Here is a 23,069-nt window from a genome sequence, read left to right as displayed (position 1 = left end):
AGAACTACAGAGCAACCTGATGAAAACATGGATTAAAACCAAAATTGTTTCCTTTTTTCCTATACACTAAGTTGTCTATTGTGCCAAACAATAAAAGGAGATGTGAATAAACACACACGCTTTGTGTGTGACTGCAGACACTCCTAACTGTACACACACAGCTTCATAAATTAGAAAGCTACCACATCACACAGCAAATGTGCCCCATTTACACCACTGTAATAAGAAAACCTCTGCATTCACCTGTGAAACGGATCTAAATAATAATCATAACACAGCATAATCCACACAAGCAAAACCCTTTCCGAGTTCATACTCAGCAGTGCCACAAAAATCAAAGAAATACCAAATTCACTGGCAATTCTTCTCAGACACATTAGCTAAATAGGATACTTCTGAGTACTTAAGAAAATAAGCCAATTAGTCATTTTTTCATTCTCAAGAAAGGAATGCCTAAAATATTCTAAACATGTTTGCACTTGGTGGCATCCAGGACATAAAAATCAAAATGGTCAGGCCAACAGCACCTTTCAGAACCAGACTGAGAAATCCTTTCTTTAGATTGGAAATACTTTGCCTAATGTTGTCAAAGTTGACTAATTTTCTGAATGAGCTCCAAAACGCTTCATTATGGGACTATTTCTGCACACAGCCACCAGCGGATGGTAAAACAAGGTAGACATGTCTTTCTTCCCTGTTCTGCTTTTTTAAAAACTTTGCACCAAAATACTCCAGCATCTATCTGAACAGCTTCTATCATTTTTTAACCTCCCAAAGGGAAAAGGGGAGTTGAAAAGGCTTTGCTTATAAACCTTTTGCTTACTCCATCCAAAAAAAAAAAAAAATCACAAAATACAAAACACCTCCAGGATGCTGCCAGTTAATAAAACTGAAGCAGAAAATGTACAAGTCTTAAACAGTTAATCAGTCTGACCTTCTTTAGCAAGCTGCCAATTTCACATTTAATGAACTTAAAGCCACAGAGAATCAAAAAATAGATTTTAATTTGAGTGTAGAATATTGGAACAGATTTTGATAAAGTGCAAAAATCCAGTGAACTCAGGTTAAATTTATTTCAACCCTACCCAGGCTGCATATTGAGGGGGAAGATCTGGAGTAACTCCCAGATGTGCTGGGTGAAATAATATTGAGAGAGCCCTGCCTAGCTGCACCTGTGCTCAAATAGGACATGTCATAATTTCTAGCCTCTGGTCCTCCTCCTAATTTAACATAAGGTCACCACAGGAATATGAAGGTTATATTCCTACTAATAAAGACAGCAAAGTAAGCACTTGTTTCTTTGCCCAACATTCTGACCAAAAGATAAATACAGAATACACAAGATACTTTCAAATAAATGGAGACAAACAAAAGTGCTTCTGCATTGTACCTAAATGTCATTTGTTTCTCCTACATTTGCTTTCGTTTTGCCCAAGTGAGAAACTGAACAGGGAAGTCATTCTCCAAGATCTCTGCTATTTGAATTAAGGATTTTACACTATTTGAATTAAGGATTGTAAGTACATATTGACAAACGTGGAATTTTTTTTTGTTTAGCATTAACTACAAGTTCTTAGGTTTATGCATCGAAAGAAGACCCAAGAAAAAATATTTTATTTTATTCAAGTTAATAGTACATGGAACATTTTCAAAAACATTTTTATAAATTCCACCGTTAAAATTCCATCTCTCTCTCTCTCTCATTTATTCCCAAGGCCTGACACATTTCTCAAAGTGGGAATATTACTTAGGAGCAAAAGGAAATGCTTTCCTAGGTTTCCAATAGTTAAAGGAAATTCTGTACAAAACAGACTTGGTTAAAGTCTTGTAGATGTAGTGACTGAAGTGATTTACACTCACAACCAGGAAATGAAGTGGTAATTCAGAGGTTACTGATTACACCTCCACACTTCACCTAATTAATTTTATAGGAGGCAAAGTTCTTGAAAATAACAAGATGATCAAATGTACAGATATAAAACCTGTAACCTCAACATTTTCTATGCTCTTAACGTAAATTATTGCTAATTAACAAGAATTATATCCTAATGTATGAAATACGTGTAACATCGTCCTCCTTGCAAAACATTTGGCTAGTGGTGTTCTGAGAAATACCGAAATGTGTTTCTCCTGCTGCTGCTCCATTATTAAAAATCAGACGAAGTGAGGCACAAAGGAAATATGAAAACACAGTTCTCTGGGTGCAGCCTGCCGAGGTGCAGTGACATCTCTTCTCGGTGGCAGTCAGCACTGCCTTTCTGGGCATCTGATAATTTCTCTGTATTTTAATGCAAATTCCTCCTCCCCTAAAAACATTCCTGGCCTCAGCCATTTTACCCCCTCCCCTCAATTCAACTCCAGCCGCCCTCGCCCCCACACCACCATCATTTCTGAGCTTCGGCCTAAACTCCGGCTACAAAGCGGGGAGGGCTCCATTGAAGTGGAAGGGAGTGGGCAAATCATCAGAATAATTAGCCGCGAATCCTCTCCACCAGGGGAGGAAGAAATAGAAAACAAAATGCTTCTGCGTTCAGATAGCAAGACAGCCTGAAAGGTCTCAACGTCCCAGAGGCAGCCTGAGATCCCTTTCCTCTCTCTGTAGTTGCAAAAGAATTATTTAAAAAAAAAAAAAAAAAAACCTTAGAAGACGTGTGGGGAAGGAGCAGGGGAAGTGCGAGCTGCAGGGGTGGGGGAGGGGAGGGTACCGGAGATGGGTCTCCAAGTTTGCTTCCCAAGTGCTTCCCCTGGATAGTCTGAGCGCGCGGTAAAGGAGCCAACGCAGGCTGAAATGAGCGGGGGGAGGGGGGAGCCAGGAGACAAAAGCGAAGCCAGGGGGCTGCAGGCTCGGGGCAGGGGTCCGGGCCGGGGTGCGCCGTGCCCAAAGTGAAGTTGGGCGCTGGGACTCGTGCAGCACAAAGCGAGCGGCTTGCGGGCTGCAGACTCGGGCTGCGCCGGCTGCGAGCACGTGCTGCAGCGGCCGCGGGGCCTTGGGTTCCGGGGCCCGGAGGCGGCGGGCAGCCAGGGGCCTCCACGCCCATCCAGCCCGGCCGCGGGAGGACGGCTCGCCGGGCCCGCCAGTTGGTGAAAAAGGAAGTGAGGTTGTGGGAAACTCGGTTGGTTAAGAGGGCTTGCAGTCTTGGTATCACCGCGTCCACCCCGGGCGCGGGTCCTGAGACCCATTCTGTGTCCACACGCTTACCCCTTTTACTTTAGGGAATCTGTGCAAATGAGTCTCCCCCGCAATCCCGGGCACCGGCGTGCGCGCGGCGGCTGCGGTTATCCATTATTAATGACGGTGCTTGCCCGCATCATTATGATGATAACTATTACTATTGTTGTGATTTCGGACTCCGAGGAAGCGGCGGGAGGCGGGGAGGGGAGGGGTGGCCGCGCAGCGAGAGCCGCTCGGCGAGCCCTCGGCGGCCGCCGAAGTCTGTGCTTTTGCGCGGGGGTGAGGTGGTGCAGGAAGTGAACCTGGAGACCAAGTGCAAACTTGCCACAGCATTGCCTTCGGCCGTGCCCGGACGCCCGAGAGCGCGCCCGCCCTCCCCAAAACGCCTGCCCGAAAGCCAGCGACAACTGCACCCCGAGCCGCTCCAGGAGCGCACGGCTCCCCTCGGCTGGAGCGCGGGGGTGCCGGCCGCGCGCTTCTCCGCGGCCCTGGCCAGACGCATTTTAAAAGTCAAAATGAAGAACAAAGACATAAGGGGTGATGGAGGGGAGGGAATTCTGCCTAACCGTTCGCTTCCCCCCCACCCCCACCCTCGCAACGCTGGTCCCTCCCTGGCCGAGAAAAGCCGAGCGGGGGGTGGGGGGGGGGGTTCTGGTACAGGTTCAAGTTCGCTGAGCTTTCTTGATCTTGTTCTGCCTCCTAGCGACCGAACGGCTCATTCAGCCCACGTAGCGAAAGCAGGGGGTGGGGGTGGGGGGTCCCGAGGCACAGGATGGCTCCCGCCCCCCTCTGCGCATCCAGAAAACGAGGCAAGCAGTGACCTCTGCCCTCCCGGTGCCCGCACCCAGGGCCCGGGGCAGGCTGGGGGGTGGGGGAGGAAGGGGGCCGCTAACCCTCCCAGCCTGGAGTGTCCCGAGATGGGCCCGAGAAGCAAGGGATCAAGAGCGAGCAGCCCGCACTGCGCGCCTGTCTGTCCTTCGAGCCCCCAGTGCATCCTTCGCCAGAAGGGCCGGGCTTTCCCGAGTCCTGCGAACACTGCCCTTCCTTCCCGCCGGTACCTGGCCGGGCTGTAACTTCACACCGCCGCGCGCCGCGTCTGCTCCGCATCCGGCGCAGCCGGGGGAGTGGGGGGCGGGGAAGAGCGGCGAGGGAGGGATGCGCGGGGGTGGGGAGAGGGAGGGCCCCGCGATGTGCCGGGGCGGGGGAGCTTCGGAAGTGTGTGACAAGTTCCAGGGCCCAGTGAAAAATTCGCTCCTCTGTGCCCACCCTCCCCCTTTAAAAAAAGAAATACAGAATTGAGTATAGGTGGTCCTTAAAAATTGCATCAAAAACTAGAATAAGAGTCATGAATGGGGGGGGGGGGGGGAGGGTCGATGCGGGCCCTCTCACGCCTTTCTCTCCCTGGAGAACAAACTTTCCCAAGTGCCCACCGCTCGCCATTCCAGGCGCGCTCGTCCGGACAGCCACTGCAGCCACCACCCCTTATATAGACTCTCAAGGACCTCTGACCGAGCCAGGCCCAGGGTAAAGGACAAGAATACTGGAGTGGGGTGCGTGGGGTGTCAGGAACCAGCGCTCCCAAAATGCATACACACTTCTCTGCGTGCCCCCCACACACCCTTACCTGGCCTGGCCGCAGTCTGAAGCTGTGGGCAGCTGGCGGGGGGGGTGGGGGGGAGCACGTGGTGACCTCCTCGCCGTCCAGAGCCGTGGACAAGAGGAGTCTGAGAGTACCCTGGGCCGAGGGGAGGGGGCGCGAACGTGCTTCTACAGCTGCTTTGCAAAATAAAAAAAAAAAAAAATGCTTTCCAAAGCCGAGTTCCACCCAGCAGATCTCCCAGCCTGCGAGGTTGGGATGGAGCCCTGGGCATTGTGCTGGGGCGGACTCAGACCGCGGGCCAGGCTGGCGCGGGAGTCGCAGCGCGGCCTGCTGCTGTGCCCCGCGGGTGGGCGGCGGGCGCCCGGTGGGCGATCCCGGGCTGGGCTGGGCGCGGCGAGGTCGGGCAAGGCCCGGGCGAGGCCGGGCCGCCGCGGCCGCCTGCTCCGGGGCTGCCGCGCCGCGCTCGGTCCTCTGTCTGTTTGTTGGCAGGAGGCTCCCGCACACGCGGTGCTTGTAAACATTCAGACACGAGATTTTTCCCAATCAAAATCCACTTCCACTTTTTTTGAAAATCTTCCAAAAAATAGTAAGAGGAGGGAGTTCCTCGCTCCCTCTCTGCGCCGCTGGCGCTCTAAGTTTGCAACTGAGAGGGTTTGGGGAAGGGGGTGTTTTTTTCCCTCAATCAGAGATTGCAAGATTTTTTGGGGGGGAGTCAAAGAGGAAAGCGTTGCAGGAGGACTGGCTGAGCGTCTGGCATCTATTTGGGGGCAAGAAACTACATTCTCTTTCCTTGTTTCTTTTTTTTTTTTTTTCTATTTTTTCTTTATTTTGTTTGTTTATTTTGCACGCCGCCTCGCTGCCTCTGGGGTTCGGCGGGGAGGGGCGGGCAGTGGCCACCCGGGCGGCGGTGGCCCGGGCTCGCTCTCTCCAGCTCCCGCGTGCCCCTGGCCGCCTCCTCCCCTGGCCCTTGCTCCTGCCCTTCGCCGGCGGCGGCGGCGCAGGAGGGCCAGCTCGAGGAGCCGGCACAAAAGGCAAGCGGGACAAACACCCACCTCAGGCCGGAACAAAAGGCGGCAGCGCCGGCCGCCTCCCCCGTGCTTCCCGGTCACCCCGTTCTCCCCGCGGCCGCGGCCCCTCTCCCGACTCGGCAGACTCTGGAGCTCCGGAGGCCCTTCGCTCAGTCCCACTTTCTCACTATTGTGGGGATGACTACTTTGCTCCCCGTGCACACTCGCCAGTGAGCGCGCCGGTGTGCAAGGGCCAGTCGCACTTCTCTCCCCAGGAATTGTTTGTGAGACTTGAACTCACTCGGACCCCTCCATTTTCCTGCGGCGAGTGGAAGCAACCCCCCTTTCCCCCCCCAGCTTCCACCTCCAGGTTTGCATATGAGTTGTCCGCATCCTTAGCATTGTTCATTATTTTTGCAAAACTGGGGAGTGGGGGGATCATTTCATTCCCTTTCGAAAAGAAATAAAGCGGCGGAAAGGAGGAGGAGTCCAATTTTTGTAAAATTAAATAAAATGTAAAAGGTATGTGCTACCTCAAAAGTGCACACACAGCTCTGTTTCGAGATCGGATGAGGGGTCCCCCCCCTTTTAATCTCTTTTACTCGACTCTCAGAGGTTTTTCTCGTGAAAAATTTAAAAATGCATGCACACACCCCTCTCTCCCCCTTGCTCTTGCTCCTCGTCCTGCGCACTCTCGTGATTATTAATAATTATTAATACTATTATTGGGTTACTTACGCGAGAATTCCCGTTTGCTTAAGTGCTGGGGTTTGCCTTGCTTGCGGCGAGACATGGTGAGCTGCGGGGCGGGCGGGCGGCGGCGGCGGCGGCGGCGGCGGCGGCGGGCGGACGACGGCTCGGTTCACATCGGGAGAGCCGGGTTAGAAAGAAGGAGACTCCAGAGAAAATATCTTCATCAGTGCCTTTTGACATCCAAAATAAATTAGAAATAATACAAAGATGGCGCAGGGAAGATGAATTGTGGGAGAGCCGTCATGGCTTTTTTTTTTTTAAAGCAAAAAAAAAAAAAAGAGAGAGAGAGAGAGAGAAGAGAGATAGAGGGAGAGAGAGAGAGAGATGAAAAAAATGGCAAAAGCCCCCCTGAGCTGCAAGTTCAAGTGCGGACGTGACGTCCCTGCGAACTTGAACGTCAGGAGTCTGGATGGACAGAGACACACAAAACATGGGCAGGGCGAGCAGGAGAGAAGGGGAGGAGGGAAGGGGAAGCTCACACCAATGGACACACATCAGGGGCTGGACATGAAAAAGAGACCAGGACAAGCCAATGGCCAGTGCGGGGCGGGGGAGGTGCGGGGCGGGGGGCTCTGCAGACGCCAGACGCGGCCCCTGGGGGAGGGGCGGGCAGAGGGGAGGGGGCTTTGGGGCCGCTGGCTCACCAGTGGCCACAGCGAGCGCCGCGGCGGTGGCGTGGCGGGGAGAGAAGAAAGGGGCGGCGGGGGTGGGAGGGAGGAGTAGGGGGGAGCAAGACGTGCGCCCTGCTCCCCCCCATACGCGGATCCCAAAAGAAAGATTATTTTTAAAAGAAAGAAAGAAAAAATAATAAAAGGAGTGCACCAGGAGGCTGCAGCCCGGGGCCGGGGAAGCGCGGGCGGAGGGAAGCCAGGTAGAGTTGCTCTCGGACACCCTCCTCCGTGCGCACACCCACTTCCCCTCCCCGCCGCCGCGCTCGCGCCCCGCGTGCAGACGCCCGGGGCCCCAGTGAAAGCCCCGAGCCCGCGGCTGCGCTCAGGAAACTTTGCCGAAGGAGAAGCTAGCAGAGAAAAATCACCCGAAGTTGAGAGCTGAGCCTCCAAGTTGGAGCTCCGCAGCGGGCGAGGGGAGACAAGAGGGAGCGCGCGGCGAGGCGTGATCCAGCCCAAGTTTAGAGGGTTGAGGGTCCGGAAGGGCAGCGCCCGGGCCTCCCTGGAGCCAGAGCAACCTAGAGAGAGGGAGCTGGGATGAGGGAGGCGGCGCAGGCCCGGGCCCGAGGGCCGAGAGGGCGCCCCCAAAGCCGAGCCTGGGATCAGGGATCTAAGCGCCCCAACAAGCGGCGGAGTCTGAATGTAACTGGAAGCACCGGGTCCCAGGCTTCCCCAGGGTCGCCGAAAGACAGAGAGAGAGGTCGAGGAATAAAGAACGCGGAGCCGGAGTCAGGGCTCGATCCAGCCCCGAGAGGGGGGCGCCGGGGGCTGGGGCGAGGGAGGCGCCTAGAGGTCCACCTCTCCGAGCGGCCGAGGGCCGAAGGACAAAGCGCGGGCAGTCCCGGGAGTCCCGGCCCCTGGGAAGCTGTTCCTGGGGCCGCAGGAGGTCCCCGACTCGGGTCCCGGGGAGGGACACACCCCCCTCCCACTCCAGAGCAACCGCGAACGCACAGAAGGGCGGAAAGAAAATGTTTCCTACGGGCAGAGCCCAACTGTTCCTGCGCTGTTACCCGGGGAAGGAAAAAATGGGGAAAGGAAAGCGAGCGGCCGGCTCCGCAGGAGCAGAGCGGAGGCCACGGCGGTGAGCTGACCGCCCCGGGGTCAGTGCCGGCGGCCGGGGCGCACAGCCCGCAGCCCGCAGCCCCCTCTCGCCCGTCTGTCCAGGTTCCCTGGAAATTAGGGGAAGACCTGTTGGAAATAAACCCCTGTCTCTTTAATGCACACAAGCACACACGCGCGCGCTGCCGCTGTCAAAAAGCGGGCTTCACTCTGGCGTGGGATACTTTCAGTTTTACGTAAAATGTACAGCAACAGCACCCCCTGCGATTGGAAAGTTTATTCAGAAACGTGCCTGCAAAGTCCCCGGGCGGCTCCCGCCTCCCAGCCTCCCCGCCTGCCTGCGCCACCCTGCCGCCGACGCCGCCGCCGCCGCCGGGGAGACTGCGCTGCCATCCCGAGCGGGAAGGGCCGGGTGCGGGGGGCGGACGTGCACCCGGGGCTGCGCGCTGCACTCAGGGCGCTGGGTGAGCCTGCCCGACCGCCAGTCGCCGCGCTGCAGGTGGACGTGCGTGAGTGTGGATCTGCGAGCCCGAGCCGCGCTCCCCTCTCGCGGCTGCACGGCCCCTTCGCGGGCCAAGGGGCGCGGTGTCCGCAAATTTCATCCGCCCGCCCGGGGCGGGGGGTGCCTCATTGTTTTAAGCCAGGGCCCCGGGCGTGCGCGCGCTCACCCACCGCCCAGCCCCGCCGGCCAGCGGCTGTTTAGCCCGGGGTCGTCTCAGCAAAGTTTCAGACCCATTCGAAAATGAGTGGCTGGCTCGCTCGCTCGGCGCAGCTTCGGGCCCCTCAGCAAGGCAGGGAGGGCTTAGATGCTCAACGTCGGGAGAGGGGCGGGCTGGCCTGGGTTCGTGGAAATGGGTCTGTTGTGGTTGTAATGGTCTCCCCCCTCCCAAGCCCCCTGCCCCGTTAAAGGGGGGGTGAGAAGCTCAAATTCTGTTTGGGAGCCAGGAAGATTCCCTTGCAGTTGAGCGCTGTAGCGTGTGCGTGACACCATTTCCCCTTTTCATCGAGTTCCTCGGAGCAGGTCAGCGCTCCGCCACCGCGGTCTGGTTTTTGTCGTGTTCAACCAGCCTCGGAGCCACCAACTGAATGAGTGTCCCCGCGGGGGAGGGGCGGGGCGGGTCGGCGGGGGTGGAGGGGGGGCTCTGAGGGAAGGTGAGGAGAGGGAGGAAGACAGTGCGACCGGGAGGAGGCCTTGGAGAATAAATAATGAAATCAAGGCTCCTGCAGGTAACAATAGTGAGCCGGATCCTCTCGGAACCGGGCTTTGCGGGTTTCAGGAGTGTCCCCATCCATCCGCAGCCGTCCACGGACGGGGAAGAAATCTAAGTGGACGACTTGGGTTGTGGAAATAAATACTAGATGCGCATGATTTATATAGAATGGCGTGTATAAAGCTTTTCAGGGTTGCCTGTAGTGTAAAAGGTAATGACTTTATTGCCTCTGAAAGGTTCTGTGGTTCACATTTAACAGTCTTCTGAATTACAATTCATTACACAATTGTGTGCTCTCTAAAACCGGCACCCTATCAGGGCCGCTATCTGTGGTTATTTCCAATAAATAACTGGCAACATTTTATTGATTTTCTTTTTAAAAAAATCATAGGAAATTAAGCACTTAGTTACAAGTAGGTCTGCTATGTTACTGCACTTGTTTCAGATTCCAGGGGGGGTTCCTTCCGAAACCACATCTTAAAACATACATTAAAAAGCCAGTTTTGCAGCTGCTTTCCCTGGGTGCCCATGCAGAGGGAAGCAGCATTAACATATATTTAATTTCGCCATCATAAAATGCCCAGGGTGGAATGGGAACTGCCCTCCACACCTGCCCCTCCCCCAGCCAGATTTCACCCAGACCTGGAACCCGGGGCATCGGCATTCGAGCACGGACCCTCCCTGGTCCCCACGCCCTTGCCCATCGGGAAGCCCCCTCCCTCATCGCCGCGGGATGCTCTCAGAAGAGCCCACGTGGGGGAGGGGAGATCTGTGTGTGTGTGTGTGTGTGTGTGTGTAAAGAAAATTTCTTAAAAAGTGTTGTTCTAGGAGATTTGAAAATATTACCTAAGTATTGATTAATGATGCAGGTGGTTTTGTGGACGGGGTGAAAGGTCACTGGAAACGCGTACACTTGGCTACACAATAAGTATATTTACCTTTCCAGAAGTGGCTTTTAGAAAGTCATAAATTATGACCACGTCGAAATGATTTTGTGGCCATGCAGTTAACTTCGTTTGGGGGCTGTGCACCCTTGGCTGCTTCTACGGGGAAGGGCGAGGACGCTCGGGGCTCCTTCCCGAAGCTTTGGTGACCACACCGAGAGCAAGCTGCAGGCCAGCCGACGCCCCCTGCCCTCCCCGCCTCGCCTCTTTATCTTACCCGCTGAGGAGCCTCCCCAGGACTTCCTGCTGTATATAATGCGCCTCTGATCTCCGTACTTAATAGCCAAGTCCTGGTTTATGCTTTATAATGTGTTGACAAGTTTTCTAACAGACTTTCTGAAATAATGCACATATATTCACGTCGGTTAGAAACCCACCGTATTTTTAGAGTTGAGTAGATCTATACCTAATGCAGCGAGAGAGTGTAAATCATAGAGGATTTCATAGTCCTTTCAGTAGTTTTCGGTATGAAGTATGAGCCGCGTGGCCTCCAGACGCAACCTTTTAGAAAAAAAGACAGTGCTTTTATTTTATGGTGTAAAGTGCTTTTGGCTCCAGGCTCTGAACGTGAATGTGGTCAACAAACAGCTCCGAGAGGGAGACTCAATGCAGCCCCAGCCCTGGAGCCGGGATCTCCTGGCTGAGCTGGAGAAGGAAGGGTTAAAAGGTCTGTCTCGATGGAAACTACAGATTAAAATAAAATATTCACTGTCTGCCTTAAGGGGGAAATACTGTTCTAGACTTAAAGATAAATAAATGAATGAATGAATGATTAAAAACACAATCAGTTCTACTTTTTCATCCTTTTCCTCTCTTTTCTTTCTTATTTTTAATTTTTCCTGACCGGCAATCAGAAAATCAAGGATGGAGACTGAGCTTCATAAAAATAAAACTGAGGTCTGCACTTGGCATCTAAAGTTCTTGAGAGTAGGGGTGCTGGGGTGTTGTTAAGAGGATGGAAAGTGAATTCAAAAGCAGGGGGCTGTACTGGAAGAAAGGGGCAGACTGCTTCCTCCTCCAGTCCCAGTGCTGGCCCAGAGCCTGGCACCTGGGGAGGCCCCTGGAGGACAGAGTCTATACCGCCAGCAAGGCACAAACTTCCCGCAAGGTGGTTCCTGGGTGATGCCTTAGAGGCTCCCTGGGCCTTTAGCTGGCTGCTTCCCATGCCTGGATGGACCCATCCAAAAGAAAGGCAGGCAAGAAAAAAGGGAGGGAGGGAGAGGAGAATGGAGGAAGGAAGGAGAGAGAGAGGGAGGGAGAGAGGAAAGAAGGGAGGGAGGGAGGGAGGGAGGGAGGGAGGGAGGAAGGAAGGAAGGAAGGAAGGAAGGAAGGAAGGAAGGAAGGAAGGAAGGAAGGAAGGAAGGACGGGCAGCAGGGAGGGCAGCAGGGAGGGCAGCAGGGAGGGCTGCATGTGCTCTAAGCAAGTCTCTGCCTGCCTCTAGCCCCAGCTGCTGTGTGCTGCCTCTATAATGTATGGGGAGGGAGGAACTGCAGTCTCACCGCTTAAGGGGCCCCTTTGAAGAGACTGGAATCTGGTTAGAACACTGCTGGGTGAAATACTTAATTTAGCTTCCTAACACTGACATCAAAGACACATAGGTGCTGGGCAGAGCTCCCTGCCCAATGAGTGTACTGCATTAGAGACTTCCCAGTGCAACGCTGAGTACACAGTAGATGCTCAATAAATGGTCCTTGAATAAATAAACCCTATCCTCATATACATGAAACCAACATAACCATCCAAATGTTATCCATTGCCCTAGAAACCAGTAACACTTTGGTCTGGAAACCCAATTCTAACAGTGCACTGAAACCCAAAATTGGTTCCCACCAAGGATGGTGAGCTCAAAAAAAATGATTCCAAATAGCAGAGCAGCTGAACCATTAACAACACAGTGCAAGGTATTTCCATGTCCCCAGCAGCCTACATCATCAGATAGCTTCCAAATAAGCCAATATCAAGAACTCAGCATCAAATGATTCACGTTTTCAACTTTGCTTTTTGCATATGTATAAACCTGCTTTCCTAAATGAGAGCACTTCTCAAGAAAAAAATGCAATCAACACAATCAAAAATAAAAGATATCTCAAACTTCATTCTCTGTGCCCCCACTGCATGCCCACCCACCACCATGAATCTTGGGCTTTTAGCAAGGGAATAATTTTTTCAATACTTGTTTCTCCCAATCTTAAAAACAACCTTCACCTATTTGCCTTTTTTTTTTTTTTTTTTTTTTTTTTGGTAAATAAAAGGGAAAGCAACACACACACACACACACACACACACACATCTGGTCTGACATTTTGTACAGCCAGTTTCAGCTCAATGTGATTTAAAACAATGTGAGTTTAAAAACCTCTTAAAATTTGGGTTTATAATGGAAACGCTGACAGACTCTTAATTATAGCAGCCTTGCCAGACACTGCTATAATGAAATAGTTGTGCTTTCATTACTATAGAGGCACTATAGTTAAGGGTCTGTCAGTGTTTCTATTATAAACCCCAAGTTTAAGAGGTTTATAACTTGGGCTATTTAAATGGCACTGGGTGGAATTCAAGTTATCAGTCCAGATGTGAGGTTGTGTTATACAAGGCAGAATAACTCAGCTGAGGAAGCTTTGGGGAGCGCTCCCTCTCTCTGCTAGAGAGCACTGCACAAATGATTTTTAGTGGTTTCAGATGGTCGTATTGCCAACTTCTAGCTATGACTTCACTGTCTAAAAGGAAATTTTATAGGCAGTTAGTCCTTTATTTAGACAAGTACTCCTTACTATTATTATAAGTTTTTATTGTTCTATTATCTTGGAGTGTGTATATATGGGGTGTGTGTGTATATGTGTGTGTGTATATGCATACAGTCACACACAGAGGAAGAAGCAATTTAAAAATCAAGACTGTATGCCAGGAAATGTTGCAACCTCATACACACAAGTGTGTTACATTCTGATGGAAAAGTATGAATTTATAAAGGCAGAGAAATAAAGCACCTCACATCTTCCACATCTTGTTTGTCAAGTGTGAAGCTGAAATAAAAGAATTGGTATTAACAGCTTACTTCATAAAAGCTGTACTGTGCTCCCATCACTTAGAATGCTAAGAAAACGACAGCTAGCATGGTACAGTGTGTACCAAACTACCCCGAACTTGTACAACAGTGTCAGAGATTGCTCTACTCGGCTTTGATTGTTGACAAATGGATGAAGAATTTACCTTGGATTATTTAATGTGCCAGAGGTTTTTCCTTTAATAATTTTTGTTTATTTATTTATTTGAAAGGCAGAAAAACACAGAGAGACAGATAGACAGAGATCTATCTACTAGTTCACTCCCTGCATGTCCACAGCAGCCAGGGTTGGATCAAGCCAAAGCCAGAAGCCTAGAATTCAGTTCAGGTCTCCCACATGGCTGGCAAGGACCCAAGTACTTGAACCATCACCTACGCCTCCCAAACACTTGAACCGTCACATACGCCTCTTCATTAGCAGGAAGCTGGAATGAGGAGCAAGGCCGGGACTCAAACCCAGGCACTCTGATAGTGGGATGAGGGTGTCCCAAGCTGTGTTTTAACTGTTAAGCCAAATACCCCCTGGACCAGAGTTTTGGAATATGTACAATTAACCTGGTCCGTCACCACCATAATATGTAATTAATGTTTATTAGTGATGATGTGGCTGATGTTGATTCTGTGCCCGAGGAAAACACGAATGGTGCTGGTGATGGTGGTGATGATAGTGGTAATGGTGGTGGTGATGATGGAGGTGGTGCTGGTGGTGGTGAGTTCTCTAATTAACATGACCACTAGAGGGCAGTAGAAATAGGATGAAAGGTAGAATAAGGTAAGAAGCTCAAACACTTGCTTCTCCAACTTCTGCCACTTTAGAAAAAACATTCCTTTAAAATCAAGTGGAAGACGAGTTAAAGAGAAGTTTCCAAATACATGAAGCCCCTTGCAGTACACCCCTCTCCCTATGCCCTGCCTCAAGATATGGCCTTGGCTGGGCGTTGTTGACAGACCCTAAGGTCACTGACTTCCACAGATGCACCCTGAGCTGTGCAGCAACCGCATCTGCATTTAGAAACCTTTTTACTTCCAGAGGAGCAGTTCCTTTTCTCTGTTCTCCCTCACTGGGATCAGACCACCAAGTATCATAAGGCTTTGATAATTCTTTTTTTTTTAATCTCAGCTCCCATTTATTTATTTTTAAAATATTTTAATTTATTTATTTATTTGACAGGTAGAGTTACAGACAGCGAGAGAGAGAGAGAGAGAGAGAGAGAGAGAGAGAGACAAAGGTCTTTTCTCTGCTGGTTCACTCCCCAAATGGCTGCCACAGCTGGCGCTGCGCTGATCCGAAGCCAGGAACCAGGTGCTTCTTCCCAGTCTCCCATGCGGGTGCAGGGGCCCAGGCACTTGGGCCATCCTCCACTGCCCTCCAGGGGCACAGCAGAGAGCTAGACTGGAAGAGGAGCAACCGGGACTAGAACCTGGTGCCCATATGGGATGCCGATGCCACAGGCGGAGGATTAACCAAGTGAGCCACGGCGCCGGCCCGGCTTTGATAATTCTAACATCACAATAGCTTCAGCTGTTCTCCTCTGGAATTAGCTGGGTGACAAAAGAGCATCAGTGGTCAAGTCATGTCACCCAGCTCAAGTTCCTTCGGTGCCAGCACCTCCTAAATCTCACCATGGCTGGCCCCACGACCAGCCAGGCGGATGCCAGTCATGCCCAGAGGGCTCTTAACAGCTGGGGCTACTCTGCTCCCTTTTCCAGAGATTAAAAACACCTTTTTCCCCCGATAAATCATCAGTTATGTTGGTTTTCTTTTCCCCCTTCCTGTCAGATTCAGCAAGGGAAACTTTTCTGATAGAAAATGCCTCCTCTTTTCTCATCTTTCTTTGGCAGCTTGGTGATGAATAAGCAAATTTCTCTATTCTATTCTTTTTTATGTGTAATTTGCCTGCTTTTTTTTTCCCTCCTTTTTTAAAGCAACTCCTTGTACAAGGTCAGTTATCTAACTCTCCAGATTCCTATAAAACGAAGAACTGTTATTTCTTCTTTCTTTATGGAGCAGCACACTGAGAAAATATGAGACATGGTCCCTGCTTTTGGATTTTTTTTATGTTTAAGGCACCAAAACACACATCTATGAGCACATCACGTAAAGTTCAGAGTTACTTATGCCAAAAGCCACCCCGGCGCACATTGCTCCCCTTGCCTTGAAGAGCCTAGGCTTCCCTGGCTGAGCTGAAGGGCTCTCAGCCTGTGACCAGGGTCTGGGTGAGGCAACACAGCTCAGGTCATTTCTCACACTAGATTTTTTTTCTTTTTTTTTTTTTTCAGAAGAAAAAACTTAGTTTCCCAGAAGTAAGAATGGTAACTAATGTAATTTGATCATGGATATCTATGATCATCTAGCATCTTCTCAGCTTTTGTAATATTATCAAATAGCTTAACAGTTACTTTTGAGAAAGGAGCTTTAGGTACTACCATTTGATGTATAGGCTTCTTCCAGACAAAGTCTAGCATGCATGTACGAATGTATCATGCTTAAAATGACATTGTCTCATTTCCCTAACACATAGTAGGCAGTTACTACATTTGTGGAACCAAGGAATCAATTCTGCAAATGAATTTTCAGTTTCTACTGTTGGTAAAAAAAAGTATTTATGTCTGCTCACTAACGCATTAACTACTCACATAATAGAAAATGATATTATTTCACTTCTAAGAAGTGAAGAAGTAGGGCTCACCTGCCTGCTATCTGACACAAACTGCATGCCCATTAGCATCAGGCAGAAGCAATTGCTTTGCTTTCTGTGTATATTTCATTTAGCAACTTACGTCATGAAACCTGCCACATTACCCACATCCTGAGATGGTGGTGCCTATGGGGCACAGCCTCTGTTTTTTGCATCCCGTTTCCCCTCAGCACAGAGTAGGACATTAGGAAAATGTCTGATACATGGATAAGGACTTACAAAGTAAACCTCTTAGGTTTCCAGAAACTTCTAAATCCTATCTACCATTGGTAAAATCTCCTTTTTATTGTTTTCAATCCTCAGATTCTGAAACGCAATAAAGTTTTCAAACAGTCAAATTCCAAGTGCATTGTACCCCAGAGTAACTCTGAGAGATTAATTCTGGAGCCTGATTCTCCAGACACTACCTCTTTTAAATATCAAGGCCTGTTCTGGTTGGTTCTCCTTTGAAACAAGAAAAGCTCACAGTGCACATCTATCCCCAAACAGTGATTTCTGTGGCCTGGCTCCAGGTGGAAGAGGCATACCAGTCTATGCTCTTCAAATACAATGGGAAAGGAGTCACGATCCTCTCAAATAGTGAATCTTGAACTCAGAGCTTATTCGTAGAACACATGAAATTTGTGGATTTTTAAAAATAAACCCAGTTTCTGACTGTAAATTGAGAAGGAAAGCATATACATTAATTGCTTGACATTAGGCACATAAAGAAGTTTTGCTAAAGATTTCCTATCTTTTGCATGTGTTGATTTAAACGTTCTAGAAATTTTAAACACGCTCATTTTAAAACATATGTTTTACAAGTCAACTCTCCTTAATAGGAACTTGTAACTCAATTTTTCTCTTATTTTAGCATAAGTAAATCAAACTGAGAAGCAGCCTCAAACCCAGAAGGAACTACTCTTTTTAACACTGACGTGACTTTGGCTTTAGCAATCTCTTTAGAATTCTGAGATGGATTGTTTATTCCCCCATTTAAGGGTTTCAGTTTCTTAAAATTCCCATGACAAAGGGTCCAGGTTTGTGTTTTCAGATATTTTACCTCCAGTAAGACCAATATGATATCTGGTTTGTAGAAATATCTAAAATTAATACCATTAGGACAATGCTAAAAAGTTGTGATTTGTTACTTCTGATTTTTAAACATTCCAGAAGGAAGATTTTCACAATGGGAGTTAAAATGGGTAAAAGAGCCCCTGGTTTCAGTTGATATCTTTTCCTCATTTTTTGGAGATGAGAGAGCAGCAAGGAAATAAATATTAATCCTGAAGCATATATACATGTTAGCATAAGACCAAATGCCTAAACGTTGTGAATAAACTAACTTGCTCTGAAATTTAAGATGATGGCAGCAATTATTTTAATGAGAATTTTCCCCAGCCAGAATAACAAACAGATATATCACCTAATGTTACACTGAAAGGTAGTATACACGTTCGCATACTGCTGTGATGACTAATACATGATGAGAGAATCCTCTGCTCACAGTTTGGGCATTTATGTCACCATGTATTATTGATAGCATGTATTATTTTTACTACATGGTGTCTTTATTACATAAAGTCTAATTGCAGGCAAAATTATTTTTATCCTTTTGATTTTGATAGGCATCGCCACAGAAAGGGTGCGATACAGACAAGGCTGTGCATTACAGAATACCAGGATCACTAAGGATGCTTGCTGATGGGTACAGATACAAATCCCGTGAACCCTGCAGACTGTCCTTTGAAGAGGAAAGGACACTAAGTGCAACAGTCTTGTGATAGAATAAGGATGAGGTGCTGATGAAGATGCAGGGACACAGCACGACTCAGAACTAACGCATCAGTCCCCATCTCTCTGGACTATTCCTGCGTTCAGGTATCACCATCTCACAAGTACAGGAAACCTCTCACTAAACTAAACCCCCCTTGATAAAACAGTACAAGAACTGCATCTTGGGCCTGAGTTAGAGATGAGATTAGATTTTGGGGGGGGGGGGTGTAATTTCAATTATGATGCTGACTTCAGTAGAGTGCTTTTCAGGAGAACGAGCAGAGGAACAGAAATCCGGCGTCCAGAACCAAACAAGCCGAACATCGGGACCATGTAGTTTCCACAAAGAAGGTCAAAAAGGGCTGGAAGCAAAGGAGCACCAACGGTATCCTTGGAACTCAGAGCCAATAAAAATGAAACTATTCTCTTCTGAGACCTAATTAACTTTTATACCCAAAGGTGCACTGCACATTTGTTCATTGCTTATGATGAGGGCTAACAAAATATATGTGCCATGGAACAAGGCTTTGAAATGATCGATTGGGTGGCTTTTCCTTGCCTGAAAGGAATTTTCTGATCTGTAGAGGCAGTCACTCAATGAATAAGGAAGTCTCTGCTGATTATTTTTTGCCCCCTCAAATACTAACTATTTTCCTGTATTTATTTTCAAGAAATCAGGGATGTAGCCTTGTAACTTGCAAAACATTCCCTTCAAATCCTAAAACAAAACCAAAGCAAAAATGTTCAGGAAACAAATGTCATGCCATGGGCTTTGCAAGAATTAGTCTCCCATTAAAGTCACTGTTCCTATATGATCTTTTTTCATGTTTTAAAGGAGGATATATATTTTTCTGTTACCTTTCCTGACTGTAAAGCAATCACAAGAACCTGCAGGAGGCACCATAAATATGCAAATTTCTGAGAGATAACTGTTTTCAGTGGTTATGCCTCCAAGTAGTAAGGAAACAGGAGAGGCGGCACTGCCTACCTCCGAGTAATTCGTATGTTGGTGGTGCCCCCTGCTGCAATCACAGGTTGTCCAAGAAAGGGAGAATAAAATTCGGGAGCATTGAGATCTGGTTAATATGAGAAATTAAGGCCCGCTACCCTGCTCCAGGAATAGTCATGGCCGAGTTCAGCAATCCTCCTGCCTGCCACAATTCCACTTTACTCACCTTCCTCCTGGAACGCTTGGACTTCATCTCCAAACCTTTAAATATGCAGGTTACATAGACAAAGAGTTTTCTCAAAAAAATACACCTCAGAAGATGAGGAACAGCCTTTTAAAGAAGAAGATGTTTTCAGAATTTCCTAGTGGTTACCTGATGATAATAAGTTCTGAATTAGAAGAATATCCTGCTACTCCCCAGGATATCTGAGTGGAAAGGGAAAAGTTCGTCTTAACAGTGTGTAGAGCTACTACCCAGCTTTAAATGGCTTTATTTATTAAAGAGAAATTTTATGGGCCATTAGTTCATAGTGTGGACTGGACATTTTGGTATTCAAAATAAAATGAAATTCAATAAATAAATGAAACAACCAAGTTAGGAACATGGGGAGACTGATTATCGTAGCTCTTTAGTCACTCTAGCACAGATTTTCATATTAAGACTGGGGTGGGAGGGAGCTGATAGGACAGAATAACTTGATATGATTCAGGCCCGTGACGGTCTATTGAGTACATAATATGCATTTTTAATTGCCTGAATATATATTCACATGGCAGAATCTAATGGGTTTAGGAGGAACCCTTGCTCTTGATCAGATCATAAAAGCTGTTATAAACTTGTCTATCACATCAAATCACACACTTCTATCAAAATTGGTTTTTTGTCTTCTGGTTAAATACTGAAGTTGAAATGGATAAAAGGAACTTAAACCTACAAAAAAAAAAAAAAAAAGACAAGAAGAAAAAAAATTTTCAGCCAGGTAGACTTTTAGGAACTCTAGATCAGAGCCACCAGCAAGTCTTGATGGCAGACACTCTGAACTTTTTCTGTTGGACTTTCCCCAATCTTCCCCAATGTCGCAAGCCCCCCCAGTTTTGCTATTTTTTAACATCACTTTCAGAAAGGCAAGCTCGCTCCCCGGGTAGACGTTTCTCAGTGGCTGTGTACTGGGGTTGGAATTTCAGCTGTCTCTGCACCTCCTTTCCATGTTCAGATCTGCACAGCTAGAGCGAAATAGAGGACTGAGGAAATCACCTATAGAACCTGAGATCCAGGAATCCTGCTCCCTGTTTGTGGAGCTCTGACCTGGGAGCCCAGGAGGAAACAGAGGGAGAGGGGCCTGGTGGATGCTATTTACCAGGCAGAACTAATTAGAAATACATCTTGATATTAAAGTATCCATCTCTTCATCACTCAAAACTTAAACAAGCACCCGTCACCCTTATGATGAGGGGAATTGTTAAAACACCCACTCCAGGTTTTATTGCCACGGAAGGCAAACTGTTAGAAAAAGAAAAATCAGTGCACAAAACAGCAGTTGGGCACTGAGGCTCCTCTCCCCAGAACCCCTACCATATATGTTCTGTCACTCACCTTCCAGACTCTCAGTACAACCATTCAATCTATTGAATCAAGAGACTGTTTGATCTTATCTGCATCTGTGAGCTGACTGTCAACCTGCTTAGGCTGCATATTAAATCATCTATAGTAGCTGTATCAAGCTGGGATGATCTGTTAATTCTAAATTTATTAACCCTTGGAGTGCAGTCATCATGTTTAATCTAGTGTAGCCCGCATTTATTTTACAAGACTACATCCTTCTTTCAGATATGGTGGTGCTGTAGGTTAAAAACAGCTAATATGGGTTTCATTATGATAATTGGGGGAGAGACTGTCAGAAAAATGCTAGTGTGGCTACCCTAACAGGTTACATACGTCTGGTCCCAGGCACTCTGCTAGGCTGAGGTTTGCCTGTGAAATGAAGTGTTCTCCAGAAACAACTCTGTCTCTAAAAAGAATGCAAAGGGAGAAAGCAAGGGGGGGGGGGGGAGAAAAGGAGGAAGACCTCTGACAGCTTTCCAGTGGTCTAAAGCTAGGAAGACCGATTTCCAAGGCAGTGTCAACCCCTGAATGTAATGCCCGAAGAATAAATGTCCAAAGGCACACATCTGGTGGTGGTAATGGCGGGGGGGGGGGGGGGGGGACCAACACTCCCAAATTCCATGAGTCCAACTTCCAGATCAATAAGGAATCACCTATTTCTGGACTGAATGATTTTTCACCCCTCTCCCCCAGAGGATTCTAAGCAATTCAAAGTATAGTCCTGCTAAAGAAGGAAAAATAAAATGTTCATTTAATATGTTAATCTGGTCTTCTGACAAAAATGAAGAAAAGATATATCCATCTCTTCTACTTGCCCATTACTGATGTTATCAACATATTCATAGCTTTTCTTTCAGACACAAACTGCTGGGCATGCTCCCTTTTTTGGTAACCACGTGCCTGATATCTCTCTAATGTAGCCTAATAACAATTTTAGCATTCAGATGAAGCGATTTCATTCTGTGACTGCCTTTTCTATTAGATTTGATTTTGAGAAGCCCCAGTGGGTGCCTTCGAGGCAGAGATCTATCTGTGAGGCTGCTACCGACTCAATAGCAGCCTGGGCTAACCTTGACCTTTCCCGAGACCCCGCTCCATCTGGTGCCAGCCTGCTTTCCACTCCCCCCCCCCCTTTCTTGCTTCATAGTCAACATTGATCAAGGCAGAACGGAGCGCTTCGTCTCCTGGAAGGGCTGGGCCGACTCAGGAGGACAGCACATCTCAGTATATGGAAATGATCAAGCCTCTTATGCAATCATAAATCTACATAGGAGTCTTGTGATTTGATATTTCATTCACCTCCAAAGATTTTTTTCTCCCTCCCAACAGGGATTTATAAGCTCTGTAAGAGCTCCTGGACAACGGCTTTCCCCAACACCTGGAAATTATCAAGCTTGCTGCTTGCTGAATGATGCTAACAGCTCTAATGCTGCAAATTCATTTTTAACAACCCACTGGCTTTTATCTAGGATTTGTGTGTGTGTGTGTGTGTGTTCACGTGTGCCTTTCTTTAAGAAAAATCTACCAAAGCAATGGATAGTATCAAAGATACCAAAATAAAATCTGACGAATACCCTACATCTCCACACCCATCCCCATTATGTCCCCATTATGTCTCTGTAGACAGATCAGTTTTTCTATCTCTGTATTCTGTCCCCTTTCTTAATCACGAAAAGAGGAGAGATAAAGAGGCTAAGAAGAGAGTAAGGTGGGGGCGGGGGGTGGGGAGAGACAGATGGAAAGATGCCAGACAGAGCGACGGAGGCGACACTGGGCTGCAGCTTGGAACCCAGCGCTCTCCTCCTCCTCTCCCGGGGACCCACCCCGGCGTCTCCTTCTCCAAGTCACCCAGGAGAGCGCACAGATGCCTCCCCTGCCTCGCTCCCTCTTTCAACCCCCCTCTTCCCTCTGCTACCAGGGGCTGGGTGGTGAAGAGGCTGACTGAGGGGGAGTCACGTGGGCAGCCCGTGGGCAGCGGCGGCTGCAGCTCCAAGGAAATTGACTGACTGGCCGCTTGGGCGCATTTCAATATATGGAAATGACCAGAGGCTTCCGCAATAAATCAGCACTCAACACTTTGTCATTTTTCTAGTTCTGCTTCATTTTCCTATTTTCCCCTGCTCCTCGCACAAGTCGCATTCCTTGCATTTTGCCCTGCCCTGTCTCTTCCCACCTTCAACCTACACCCTCTCCAAACCATGCCCAGTCTTCTCCAGCCGCCCCCACCCCCAACTTTCTGCTCCCTGGTTCCCCTGTAATTGGAAACATCCGGTTGACGGTGTTTTTTTTTTCCTTCCTTTTCTTTCTCCTTTAAAACATTTTTTTTTCTAACAAAACCGGGCAGTATTTGCTGTCGTGCCTCAGACTTCCAACGACAAGAGGCGCCCGGGATGCGCTCACGTAGTCCCCGGGACGGAGACTTCAAGCCCCTTGTGATCAAGAAAAAAATGGGAAAGACCAGGGTCCTCGGGTCGGCGGTCCCGGCCCCGGCCCAGCTCCCACCCTCGAGGAATGCCCTTAGCAAACTTAAAAAAGAATACCAGAAGCAACGTGTGCCGCGAAATGGCCCGGGTGGCGCTGGGTG

At 48.6% G+C, this 23,069-nt stretch overlaps 1 protein-coding gene across 10 annotated transcripts in view; it reads right to left on the bottom strand.

Moving 5' to 3' along the window:
• Positions 1 to 6,709, bottom strand: part of BCL11A (BCL11 transcription factor A) — a 98,964-nt gene extending 92,255 nt beyond the window's left edge. For 8 of the 10 annotated variants that reach the window (XM_051838528.2, XM_051838539.2, XM_051838549.2 and 5 more), the window contains exon 1: positions 6,518 to 6,709. In XM_051838528.2, coding sequence (XP_051694488.1) covers positions 6,518 to 6,572 — 55 coding nt within the window. In that variant the 5' untranslated portion in view covers positions 6,573 to 6,709. Of the gene's footprint in view, positions 1 to 4,230; positions 4,332 to 6,517 lie in introns of those variants that run through there. The other 2 variants (XM_051838533.2, XM_070069091.1) reach the window with 2 other exon arrangements.
• Positions 6,710 to 23,069: the final 16,360 nt, after the last annotated feature.

Source organism: Oryctolagus cuniculus, chromosome 2 (assembly GCF_964237555.1).
Source record: "Oryctolagus cuniculus chromosome 2, mOryCun1.1, whole genome shotgun sequence".
Lineage (NCBI taxonomy): Eukaryota > Metazoa > Chordata > Mammalia > Lagomorpha > Leporidae > Oryctolagus > Oryctolagus cuniculus.
Note: the sequence above shows the minus strand (reverse complement) of the source record. Positions and strands in the feature narration are given on the sequence as shown.